This window comes from Pollachius pollachius (genome assembly GCF_949987615.1).
Source record: "Pollachius pollachius genome assembly, chromosome: 10".
Lineage (NCBI taxonomy): Eukaryota > Metazoa > Chordata > Actinopteri > Gadiformes > Gadidae > Pollachius > Pollachius pollachius.
In genome coordinates this window covers 12,331,384-12,344,915 of record NC_136943.1, presented here as the reverse complement: position 1 = coordinate 12,344,915, position 13,532 = coordinate 12,331,384, and the positions used below count along the sequence as shown (strand labels likewise).

The 13,532-nt window shown below is 40.8% G+C and overlaps 1 protein-coding gene across 1 annotated transcript in view; it reads right to left on the bottom strand.

The window, feature by feature from the left end:
* Positions 1-4,836, bottom strand: part of il12ba (interleukin 12Ba) — a gene marked incomplete at both ends in the record, with an annotated part of 5,388 nt that extends 552 nt beyond the window's left edge. The window contains 6 exons of the mRNA XM_079744908.1: positions 2,699-2,817; positions 3,116-3,282; positions 3,575-3,813; positions 3,995-4,097; positions 4,356-4,616; positions 4,740-4,836. Of these exons, the coding sequence (XP_079601034.1) occupies positions 2,699-2,817; positions 3,116-3,282; positions 3,575-3,813; positions 3,995-4,097; positions 4,356-4,616; positions 4,740-4,836 (986 nt within the window). The remainder of the gene's footprint in view (positions 1-2,698; positions 2,818-3,115; positions 3,283-3,574; positions 3,814-3,994; positions 4,098-4,355; positions 4,617-4,739) is intronic.
* Between the last annotated feature and the right edge of the window lie 8,696 nt (positions 4,837-13,532).

Sequence of the window (13,532 nt, the reverse complement as noted above, 5' to 3'; positions counted from 1 at the left end):
GTGTGAGTGTGTGTGTGCTTGCGTGTTCGTGTCATTATATGTGTGTGCGTGTACGTGTGTGCGTGCGTGCGTGTTTGTGTCATTTTGTGTGTTTGTGTGTCCGTGCGTGCGTGCGCGCGCGTTAAGGTGTGTTCGTGTACGTGTGGAACCACCATTAGACAGTTTGGATTAATTGTGATCTGGAAAAGGCTAGTTGTAGGCGGGAAATCTTGGTCCTCTCCATAACCACCAGATGTTCTCGTAAATCAAGAGGTTGGCCTGATGATAATAATTGCCTGATTGAATTGAAGACTCGTAAAAACTGGCATATGCTTATGAGAATGAGCCTTATGTCTAACAATATGCTCTGTACATAAAAGCATAGAATTAAAAGCTGTCTTGGCATAACCGTCAGTGTAGGCCTAAGAGCGAATTTAAACGTGACTTTTTTTAAATTCCCATTATCCTGAATTCACGTTGGAAGAATTATAATTTGATGACTTGGCGTTTATGTGCCTATAGGCTCTATATAACATATTTATATTTTGGGAAAGAGTAGCCTAGGCAAAAAAAAAAACAAAGCCTAAAATGAGAGCATTGTGTAGGCTATGCTTTAAACAAAATAAATACAATTCAAACCAAACTATTCAAACCCTATTTATATTAGATATTTTTTTCATTCTTCGTCGTGAATATTTTACACGGGATGTCTTTTCCAACCATAACCTCGGTCGATGACATTGGAGGAACTGAAAGCGCGCTAATGGATGCAGCGGAACGTCACTCGGTATGATACTGCCCTCTAGTGCAACCTTTCTCCAACTTGTTTTAAGCCAAGACACAAGAGAGCCCCAGCAGAGCATGACCGTCGACGAGGACCTACATAAATAAATCAGAATATATACAAAACATGAATGACAAAATGGACATTAACGTTTATTTGAATAGGGACAAATACAGAAAAGTAGAGAAGAGATAAGATGGTCTTCCGATGTTTGCATCATAGTATTTCTAGCCAAAGCTAATTTACGACACTTGTCCCTAGTAGTCAGTATTTGATCAGTGACTGTGATTACTGTGACATGTAATATGTTCTGTTGATGTTATGTTATTAGTGAGTAATCACTCACGTATGTAAAGCGCTTGTTGAAACATTCAATGATGTATTATAGAAAACCTTTTCCTTTTGGGGTGCCGGCCAGCACCCACTGTTCAGTGGCCCGGACCTGTGTCCCGAGCCGTGGTTGGAGAAACACTGCTCTAATGGCACGAGTACGTTGATATGATCACCACGTTCATATATTAATGACGATCATGAAATCAAATAAATCCCTCAAATTATAAACCTGTATTAATTAGCACATACACTATGCATCATTTCTTGATGAGTCTAAAAAACGGATTATAAAGCTGAAGATTGTAAAGGTGAGGATCAACTAGAACTGTGCGACAGCACACTGTGAAGCTACGTTTAAATGGGACCTTAATGGTTTTAAGTAAATAGCATCAACTGTTCTTAACCCGGCGTAAATGCCAAAGGTCATAGATCACTGAAACAGAAAAATGAAACTTGTCATGTTTGAGAAAATAACTATGGAGGAAAACACATAAATCCTCTTTTTGGATGACAGGGGAAGTGGTGAAAGTGGGAGACAACTCAACAATTGTTTTTTGCACCTTGGAAATTTTTTTACAGACATGATGTCACAATTTGTTTCAAGGGAAACTCTTGTTTCTCTTTCTTGCTGGTCACAAGACGGGTTAATATGTAAACCCTGGTCCGTCAACCTGGAAGTGTCTATCTCACTATTCTTTGCAATTGGTGATTGGACATATAAATGCATCTTAACATTTTATTGCATTTCATCTATTGTCACATTTAGTTAATGATTGTTGTCTCAATGATCATATAATTATTGAAACATTGATTTGTTTGGATAAGAAAATCTTTATGTATTGATTAATTGATGATTATTAATTAATCATCAATACATCTTGGACTGAAAGCATTAAAGCATATGAAATATGATTATAGCTAATGTAGGTATTATAGAGTTGTAAAGGGAGAGCTGAAAAGATCAATATTTTTAAACGAAACAACCAAAATTAGGGTGATTGCTACTCTCTCCGCCAGTGAGAAGAGAATTCAAAGCCATGTGGTTGCCATGCAAGGTGGGATCGCTGAAATGAATGAACCAGGAGCCTTCTAATATGTACATTGACCTATACGGTGGTAGGCACAAGTCAAACCAAAATGGATAATCTCAGAGTGCATTTCAATCACTAATAGCTGACGGATGGCTCTACCATTTTTTTTTTCATTACACTCAAACAATAGCGCCTTAATCTTACCCAAAGCACCTTTAAAAAATTCTAAGTTTTACAGTGGACATTATAAAATGACTATAAAATGACGAATGAATTAAATTACATTTTATTTGCATAGCCCTTAATCCCAGGTACAGTCTCAAAGGGCTTAACAGGCCAAATATTGATGACATCTCCCTGACCCTAGCCCCCAAGAGATAAAGATATCTTACAAGTGTTGAAGTGTTGTTTGAATTCACATCTGAATTAAAAACCTATGATAGGATCCACAGGGTTTTTATTCTTCCTCGCCTTCTTCCCAACTCTGCAATAAAAGAGAAGTGCTTCCCATTATTCTTTGGCAAATGATTGAATTCAAGACCAACTTTTACTCCTTTGCATTGGAACTGACCTGCGACTGCTCCAGTCACTCCACTGAGAGGCATACAAGGGGTCCCGGATGCGCACACACAGGATGTTGGTCTTCCTTATCTCAAACTGAAACATTCCTGGAGCTTGGTTTGTCACAATCTGAACAGAAGGCAGAAGAATCAATGAGTGAACAACACAGACATGAAAGTCAAAGTAGTCAAAGTGCAAGCCATTATCATTTAGAACTGTGGTGTTCAATCAACCTTGATGGTCCCCAATAAGGAAAGTTGTTGAAATGAGCGTCATCACATCAGTGTAAGCAAATAAGAGGTATGAAAAACAAGAGACAAGATAAAAAAAGTTCCGGCCAAAATTCCAAAGAATTTTCCGTGGACCTCATCTTCAGAAAGTTCCAGTAGCAGCTAAGCAGTCTGGGTAAACATACGGGGTTGAGTACCTGTCCATTGTTGAGGTCTATGCAGTTTCCACACTTTTTGCAGTTCTTTCTGACAACCACCTGGGAGACCAGGGGGAAGTACGAGTGGGGGAGACTCCAGGAGCCTGGGTATCTCCACTCTGCCATGGTTGCATTCACCTTCTTGATCTTCACCTTGTCAGGTTTCACTGGAAAATAAATTACCCAAATAAATAATGAAAGTATGGCACAATAGTGCACTTTGTCTTCACACCACGGAAGGGGAAGTGATATTGATATGTCTTTTTCCCTTTTGCCAGATACTGGATTGGGCCATTGACCAAAGAATGAATTATAATTTTTATCAAATACAAAATGAAACATTATTTAGAATTTCGATCAAAGAAAGCACAGAGACATAAAGGAGAGCAGGTGTCTGTGAGTTTCCTATATCTGTCAGGAAAAAGGACAGAGCAGGCCTCCAGCAGGTGTGTGTCTCACCTATATCTGTCAGGTAAAAGTCCACAGAGTATTCCTCCAGCATGTAGTTCTCGGTGTAGATATACACCAAGACGTGCAGTAGCTGGATCTCCTCAGGTTGAGGGCAGGTTTCCCGGCAGGTGATCCCATTTCCACCGGTGTCCAGGTCACAGTGGATTTTGCCCTCACTGGAAAAGCTGGTCCAGCTCTTGCCACTGGCATCCGTAACGCACCGGGTGTCCTCAACACTGGGACGAACACTGGAAAAGCACATGACTTTAACTTATTTTTTAAGTCAAATGTACACTACATATTTTGTATGAGAAGTGTGTATCAGATGATGTAGTGAGACCTTATCCCGCAACAACAACAACAACAACAACATGATTTGAGGTTAGGATGAAATCAACAGAACCGGAAATGAGCAAATAGCAGGCAGACCGTTCAGCCTTAACCAAAGCTACCGTCCATCGGCTTTGTTTGGGATATTTCCAATAGCAATGGAAGCCTCCGTCGTAGTTCTGAGCGGTGCAATTCAGATCTGCTTAGAAGGACAGATGGAATATGAAATATTTAAGAATATGAGTAGTTCGATCGGCCACATGCAGATACAGAATAACACATTTTAGGAAAAATGTAAAGACAGAGATAAAATACATTTCTATTAAGTTTACATAGGTCATTTAGCAGACACTTTTATCCAAAGCGGCTGACAATAAGTACATTTGTCATAGGAAGGTGAAACAATACATCGCTGTCATTACAGTTAGACCTTATGCCTATATAATCTTAAAGAGTGCACCTCTTTTGGATCCCTCCTGTCGAAGCAACAACAGAGTGTGGTTGAGGAGTACTCTTTCCTCGCTGTAACAGGTGTAGTTACCCCCTCCCAAACTCTCCTCCAGTGATACAAGGAATGTGTTCCCCCTTTTGGGCGTGTCTGCTCCGTTCACCATCCAAACGATATTCTGAACCACAATGCCTTTCCTGGTCATCTCTGCCTTCGAATCCAAGCAAGGCAGAGGAAACGTTGCCTGCTGTCCAGTTACGTCCAAAACTAAAACTAGGGGAAAGAAACACACATTTTTTTGGCTCAGTGTAATGTAGTCGGTTTAAAACAATGTATTGTTTTTATTGTTGTTCTTTCTTTACACCAAATGATGGAGATAAATAAATATACAAATACCGTTTGGCAAGAGGGTCCATTGATGTTTTGGATTATTCCCATCAACCAGTAAATAGACTGAGAAGATTACCAATAACCTGACTGCCTTGGAAGACATTTCAAACAATCAAGACGGGCAGACTCCTGGATAGAAGATAAAATGTTGCGTTTAGGCTACAGATAAGGATTTGTACCCACATTCATCCATCAACAAGATTAGTCCTAGTCTGACTTTTATAGTCATAGAGACAGTATCGGCCTCCAAATATGTGACGCCTGGGTCGCTCGGCCAAAATACTTTCCAATGATGTAATCCCCATTTTCCACCTGCTCAGAAACTTACAAAATGCCATGACATTAGCCTACTATCTTCTGCTTTTTTCAGATGCACCATGTCAGGTTATGTGGTTCGAAACCAACTACTACAGAAACAAAAAATAAAACATGGACCTTGCTTCTGCTTTTTTTTTTTTTTTTACAGAAACTATTAGGTTTTGCAGTAAGGTCAGGGTCGAGGGGACTATCCCCTTTTGCCGGGGATAGTCCCAATGTCCCAGGTAAAAACATGATTTAAAAAAACGATTAATATCATTTTAAATGGCGGTTCTAGGTTGGAGAATTTCACCGGTGGAGACATGAATCTTTATTGAAAGTGGGTCATATATGCAGTCGAATATTAACATCAATTTCTAATTTAGTGCCTTCTTGACTGAGAAAAGGCAGACAGTCACTTTTTGGCGCTTGTGGATTGAAGACGAGCACTCCCACAATGCCAATCATCGTTCACTCCTTGAGGAACGTAACAACCTGCAGTCCAGAGGGAACTGCAGCATGGAGGAGAAGTGATTGTTGCCGTTTGCGGACTCCCGGAGCTCTATTTCTAAATAATATAATATAATATAATATAATATAATATATTATATTATAATATAATATAATATAATATAGTATAATATATAATATCACGGCCAAAAGCCCTAACCCTATCTATATAATATAATATAACATAATATAATATATAATATTACGGCCAAAAGCCCCAACCCTATCTATATAATATAATATAATATAATATAATATAATATAATATAATATAATATAATATAATATAATATATAATATCATGGCCAAAAGCTGTGTGCGCCTCAATCAATCCAAATTTGGATTTGGATTAAACGTGTGAAAAATAATGTACTGTGTCGGATACGGGTGCGGGTCGGGTCGGATGGCTGAACAGTCCGGGTCGGTCGCGGGTTTTGCGATTGCGAGCGAGACTTCTCCGGTGCTGGATATGTTATTCAGGAGCGGAGGAGTCAACTAAAACCGTCTACAGTGGATTACGTGCTTTTTTTTTGCACAGCAATCTAGAGCACAATGCCAAACACCAAATAGTGTAATTCCCAAGAGTTCCATCTAATGTGTCTAATTTTCCTTCGGGTGCGGGTCGGACGTCGGTATCAATTTCTAGCGGGTGTGGTCGGGTGCGGAATGTAATTCGCAGGTACGGGCGGGTGCGGGTTTGCAAAATAAGACCTGTGTATTATTCTCGCCATGGTGGAGAAGGAATTGTCTTTGACTCTCTGATGTCCAGATTGAACCGTGACTTCAGATTGATGTGGAAGGACCAGAGACGTCGGAGAACCCGACGCAGTCGTTTATTCATAATGTCATCCAGAGGCACACACAGCTTTTGGTCGTGAAATTTTATATTATATTATAGATGTCTATGTATCAGGGATGGAATTAACACCCGCCACACGCCATTTGCGGGTGGATTTGTATGGTGGCGGGTGAATTGTCACTTCACCCGCCACTGTGTCGGGTAATACTCTCCAGTCAGGTCCGTTCAAATTTGCATATTTAATGCATTCGTCATACGGCGCTGCACAGTTCCATAACCATTACTGTCAACATCCGGCCCCCTTCTTCTTCTACGCCTCTTTTGCTGAACTGCGACTGTCAACATCCGGGATAATATACCGGTAACCATAGAAATAATATGCCGGTATCAACATTCGGTATATTTTTAATAAGAGATTGCGAACATCGGACAGTGGGCAACACCGTGACCGGCTGGTGTTTGACGGGACGAGCCAGACAATGTTCTGTGCTCTCTGACGTAAACATGCTTCGGATGGCCACAGGTCCAATAGTTTTGTGAGTGGGACACAAAACCTTAACTTGGAAGCCGTGAAGGACCACGAGTCCTCAAAAAGTCACCTTCACGTTTTGAAAATTGCCAAGGGAAAATCAGCGCCCGAAACCACGACAGCGATGAGGACGCTCGTTATCCTCAAAACAGCGCAGCTTGTTATGCTACTATTTCGAAATGCACACGCAATTTCTAAAAAGGGAAGGCCATTTCAAGACTTCGAATGGCACTGCACGTAAGTTAATGTTTTATTTTCTATTAGGCCTAATGCAATAGTTTGTTGCTATTGCATTAGCAAGTTGCTGTTTGCCAAGACAGAGAGCAGCTGTTTGGCAAACAGCTGCTTTCTGTCAGTCTGGTCAAAACAGATGTCAAGTGTGTGTGCTACGACGTAGGGCTGTCCCGAATACCATTTTACAGGCTTCGAATACTCGTTGGATATTCCGAGCGGGTATTCCAATACTCGTTCAAAAACAACATTAATAATTGAACAGTAAAAAAAAGTCGGAGTTCCTTACTTTGCTGTTGTTCCGTTCCAAATCAGCTGTCATCTGTGCCATCGTAGCCCTTACAGGAGCTTATCAATTCATCCCGTAACGTGCATATAAATCCATACAAAGATTCAATGTTTAGTCGTTTGTGTCCATATTAAATCCATCATTGATCGGGTATTCCTTTGACAAAAGCCAGTCTGAATGCGCAATAGCAGGGCTGCATAGCGAACGTACTCAAACAGATACGCTAACGAGTTCCTATATATATATGTATAGTTTAATGTATTCTGACGTTTTTCAACGTGTCTTGCACTTATTAAGTCATTGTTTCTTGTTCTTGTTTCTTCATGGTCTGTTTTAAAATGTTTAATTTCGAATGCATAGGCAGAGTATGAGTCTTCCTATACCGAGAGGATACATCTGTTGCATTATAGGGGCAGAGAGGCAGGATCTCTCCCGTCTCAGGGGAAAATGAGGGAATGATGCAAGACCATTCAAAAATATGACTGGGTTTCTAACGATACAAAGCTTAAAAGGGGACATATTATACCACCAGGTGTGAGTGTGATTAGCCTTACAAGCCGTTTTCTGACCACCTAGATCTGTGCTGGATAGATCAGTCTTGTCTGTTTACTTTCGGCTGTTGGCGGTGTCACGCGACTGACAAGCGTAAGGACCAGGTAATGATTATCTTCGACAGGTTGAACTCGGACGCCAGCAGACGATCGACTTTGAACAGTTCTAAAGTGCTCGCTTGTATTCTGCTCTGCAACGATGTTAGCCACAGCTGATATCAAACTCGGTGTAGGATACCCAACTCGTGGGCTGAGTCTGAAACGAATCGAGAGTTAAAACTTTAAATGAAAAGCTTTTTCAAATTTCCCGCTGTAAATGCTGCGGATTTCTGCGCACTGCGTAATCCATCCGAGAGGTCCCTCGGTTAAAGGCTTCTAAATATGTTACATGTCAAATCACCCAAATATACAGCAATAAATTAAAAATGTTCATCTTTAGTACATAGCTCATTCAGTATTTAGTAATATTAAAGTCACCGGTTTCTATTATTTTATCTGGTCTCCATTCACCATTCACCCAACTATTTGTCCCTCTATATTTCAAATTAGGGAGGTTTCAATATCACTATTGAATTACACTGTCCTATGAGGGCTGAATGTACCACGTGTTGGCCTAAAGCCTATAGGCTACGTGAATCCCAGCGTATGGAACATAATAGATGCTAAGATGCAGCCATCAGGAGTTTTTTAATGTGTATGAGTTTGTATCCTGGCCACTTATAGGTAGGCAGCATAGTAAATGTATAAACGTCTTGTTTAGTTCCACTTTGAGAAGAACGCTCCTGGCCGGTGACCAAGCGGCTGGCCCAGACGGCAGCAGGAAGATCCGCCCTGCTGAGTTCCAGCCGTCTGGATTCCTCTTCAACCTGACCAAACGCACCCTGGCAGAGCTCTTTGATGGGTGCGACATCTCCCGAGATGAGGTACGTACGTAGGGGGTATTGCATGGGAAATAGGCCTGCTCACATGCTGAGGCCTTTAATTGAATAGTATTAGTAAACGTCAACAACAACTTTAACTTCTACATCCAACTGGCCATCATGCCCAAGCTATAACTTATAGGCTATTATTTAAAAATGATCAGAGTAGGGATATGTCATAGTATCTCAAATATTCAAAATCTGTGCCAATAGTGGTTCAGTATAGCCGACATTGGATGTGTAGTATTTGCACAAAGTTGTCCTGTATAAATCAATGTTACCTTCAGGACTGTCCTCCTCCTTCTGTCGCCTTAGAACCTCAACTACAAAGAGTTCAAGATGTTCACCATGGGCACAAATTTATACTCACACTGTAATGGATTGACGAGCAACAGGGGAAATAACACTCAATAGTATGACTTGGGAGGCAACAGTTTGGGTAGAAGGAATGGTTTATACTAGAAGATAGGTCAGTACACTAGAAATCAGTTAATAGGGTGAGGTGTGACACATGCTACACCGCAATTCATTATACAAGAGACCGGGATGGGCCTGCAGGATTAATAACTAGGGTAGGCAAACAGACTTTTCTATTGTTGCTAGAGAAACATTTATCTTTCAGTTTGCTACAATTTGTATCAATGTTTGCTCTACCATCATATAGCTACCAAAATCTCAGATATTAAAGTTGACACTAGATACAGTGAAATCCTTTAAAAATGCAATGGAAATATTAAGTTCACATATACAACTAGAGCCAAAGCACACTGTCCAATTAGGACCAGAACACTGTTCAGCTCATTGCCACCTACCCACTCAGTCCTAAAACCCCTTGAAAAAACAGTTAAAGCCGGGTCCACTCATTCTATTGAAGTTCTGTAGGAGTTTTTACCCAAGCACAGACTGGGAGAGCTTCCATGAGTCTGAACCGGAAACTCACCACATCTTAAAGGCCACACAAGGAATCAATTTAGATAGTAAAGGCAAAGCATTTGAACAACTTCTCCATTAGGTTTGATTCACGTGATTTCTATTTAAAACCTGACCCTGTCATTTACACCATAACACTGGATCATTGTGTTCCAAAGATTCACAGAAGTCGAATGACTTTTTATCAACAGGCCCTGACGGTGTCTCAGTTTCATTTTTGAAGATGTGCAGAGAAATGTACACCAGCCTGGTACTCTGTTGTTCCTAAAAAGGAGATGGGAGAGAGAAAGAACAAGGGAGAGGGAGAGGGTGAGAGAACGAGCAAGAGAGAGGGAGAAAAAGGGGGTGGGGGAGGGAGAGTCTGGTGAGTCTGTACAGTTCTATTTCTTTGGAAAACCACAGGGATTACTCTTCCAAAAAACATGTTGTTCAAGAGCCCAATAATTATAACCAGTACCTCATGCCTCTATTCGAATGAAGTCGCTGGAAAAGATGATGGTGTGGAAGGTGTACTCAGTTTGCCATTTCTACTATTGGTCCATAATGCTTGCATTACGCTTTTATTGTGATATTATTAACAAGGATCCAACAGTGTCTAGATCTCTTGTGAAGACTTAGGTATTTTGGGGTTGAACAGAGGGTGTTAATGTTGTTTTATCATGCTTTGATAGAGAGTACTATAAGTTACGGTATCTCAGCTTGGTTTGGTAACATATTTAAGTGATAATCACAAATAATGATTAAAACAATAACAATAGATAACCACAGATACACTGTGAATACCTAATGAATTGACACAGCAATGAAAGTGAAATTCAATGGCACATTACTGCTATCATCTCAAATGTCCTGTATTCAGAATACACACTTTAAAAGTATATAATTAAAAGTTAATAATCTTTCATCCCTCTATGTGTGAATCTCCTAAACTCAGGACATGAGGAGGTTATGAAATGAGGGGCTGTTAGTTAATGCTTGTCGCTGCATTAACTAATGTTAATTAATGCTTCATTATCCCCTTAGCTACCCTGATGTGTCATATGTGACTTCGTCAATTGTTAGTCTTTTTGAGCCAACGTTACACAGGCTAATGTGCATGCTTAACTTGGTCCGTTGTCCATTTAAATTTAATCTGAAATGCGTTTCAGATGCATTTAGGTGCACCTGTTAGATATTTTCAAAACGTGTCATGACGTGTTTTAACCACTAGATGTCACCAGAATGTTGGACAATGGAACAGACTCGCTCAGAATAATTTTGAAAAAAATGAATATTCACCCCCTCATCCTGTGTCTATGCGTATGTGTGCATGAGTGTGTACATGTTTGCGTGCATGTGTTTGTGTGTGTGTATGTATGTGTCTGTGTGTGTCTTTGTCTGTGTCTGTGTGTGTGTGTACGTGTGTATGTTTGTGTGTGTGTATGTCTTTGTCTGTGCATATGTGTGTCTGTGTGTACCTGTCTGTGTGTGTCTCTTTGTCTGTGTGTATGCGTCTGTGTATGTGTGTTTGTCTTTGTGAGTGTGTGTGTTTGTGTCTTTTTTTGTGTCTGTGCGTGTGTGTGTGTGTACGTGTGTGGGTGTGTCTTTGTCTGTGTGTGTGTGTGTGTGTGTGTGTGTGTGTGTGTGTGTGTGTGTGTGTGTGTGTGTGTGTGGAGCCTGTGTCCCCTGGTGATCAAGCGTGATATTTTAGATCCAGGGGATGAGCACGGGGCGTGGAGAAAGACCTCACTAAGTGGATCTGATCTCTGGCTTTGTACCACAATACTTCCCAGATGTCCAAAATCACGGGAACAGCTGGGCTGAAGTCACTGCACTGACCTCACCCTGCTGGGAAAAGACGGAGGAGAATAAAGGAGGTCTAGAAGGAGTGGGCAAACTGGGCATGGAAGAGGGAGAGACAGATATGGAGAAAAAAAATAGGAAAGTTGTGTGAGAACCAGACACAGAGAGAGAGAGAGAGAGAGAGAGAGAGAGAGAGAGAGAGAGAGAGAGAGTCTACAGATAGGATTTATTTTCCCTGATGTGTGTGTGTGTGTGTGTGTGTGTGTGTGTGTGTGTGTGTGTGTGCGTGTGCGAGCAGCTGTCTATGTAGAAACATCCACTCCAAGTGGCATCTCGTCTTCAGTCAAACGGTTTGAGTCAGGCCATTTGTCTCTGATTCCCCCCTTTGCTCTCCTGGTGCAGACTTCATTTCAGCATAAAATAAGAACAACACTTTAATCCCTGGCACATGGGGAAGTATTGTGCCTGTTTTGAATTTGCCATTATTCTTTAGCAGTCGAGTCTCTGTATGTCCATTTTTGCTTGCGGTATTCATTCAGGAGCGCTAGATAGAGGTGCTCTGAGCATATTGGATCACTGTGGTTTTCTAAAGTATTATTATAATCATATGCAAAACATTATGCGGTGGAATTGAAATTGTAAAATGTGATTTGACTGTGCTCAGGAAATGCGCACCTAACTGTCTAGATTAAGGAACGATTGTAGTTCACTCTGCAGGCTTGTCCACGTTTCTCGGCAAAAATAAAATGATTGTCACACATTGGCCTACAATGCTTTTATTATCAGGGCTTCAGTTATATAGCTTTAATCCAGAGCTTCTCATAGAGTTGTCGTTTCGAGCTGATGAGCCATTATGCTAGGGAGTCCTACAGTTAGAGCTTTTTATTTGGGCATCGAACCCAGAACATTTTTCCAGACATAATGTGTAGGCCATATTATACACAAAAAATGGAGCACAATATGCATCACCTTGATCAACTCTTTAAAGGTTTTTCAAGCCCCAATGTAAGTGTTATACCTGCATGGATACCAATCTAGCCCATACCTGTTACTTAATGACTTGTTTCTAAAAATAAAGTTGCTTTGGATAAAAAGTGCCATCAAAATGAGTAAATCTTAGCTATTTTGCTAAATTGTAGTTAGTGGTGAGGCGAAAATAACTCTTACGGCCCTTTGCTTTATTGATGGAAAAGCTAAGTAAGGTAAATAAAAGGATAGTTCCGAGACGTAAAAGTAAGTGCGTAAGAAAAAGAGTTGGAGAGTAACTTTTGGGAGTAGAAATGATCATTCGCTCCAGTGTCTCATGATGCCTCTAATACATTCTCCTGGAAGAGAGACCCACTCCCCCTCTCTCGTTCTCTGTTTATCATCGTCTCCCAGAGGAACCTGATCACTGGAGGGAGGGTGGGGGGGAGTTTGTGTGCATGCATGCTTATCTTAGAGGCTGTGTGTGTGTGTGTGTGTGTGTGTGTGTGTGTGTGTGTGTGTGTGTGTGTGTGTGTGTGTGTGTGTGTGTGTGTGTGTGTCCCTCTGGAGGGGTATCCTATATTAAATTATACAGGGTACATTCTTATATGAGACCAGAAAAGTTGTCTAACAGAAAACCTTGGCATACTATTAACGTTATATTAAATTATCCTAGCCCTTCCGAATGCTTCCAGCCAGTTCTCACTTTTGATTGATGAACATGAGCAATCTGCGACGGGGAGAACAAATGATGATAGCCTGTTATTGATTACAATTCTCAGATACTTGCTTCTATGGTTTTGCCATGGTTATGATGAATGGTTCATTGGAGAGAGGATGTTGACAGAGGGACAGTGATGGAGGGCAGATGTAATGTTTTGTTTGAATGGGTTAGACAGGAGTACTTACACGGGATATGACCCTAACCCTAACCCTAACCCATAGACCGACAGACAGTCATACAGACATAGAGATAGAAAGATGGATGGATCGAG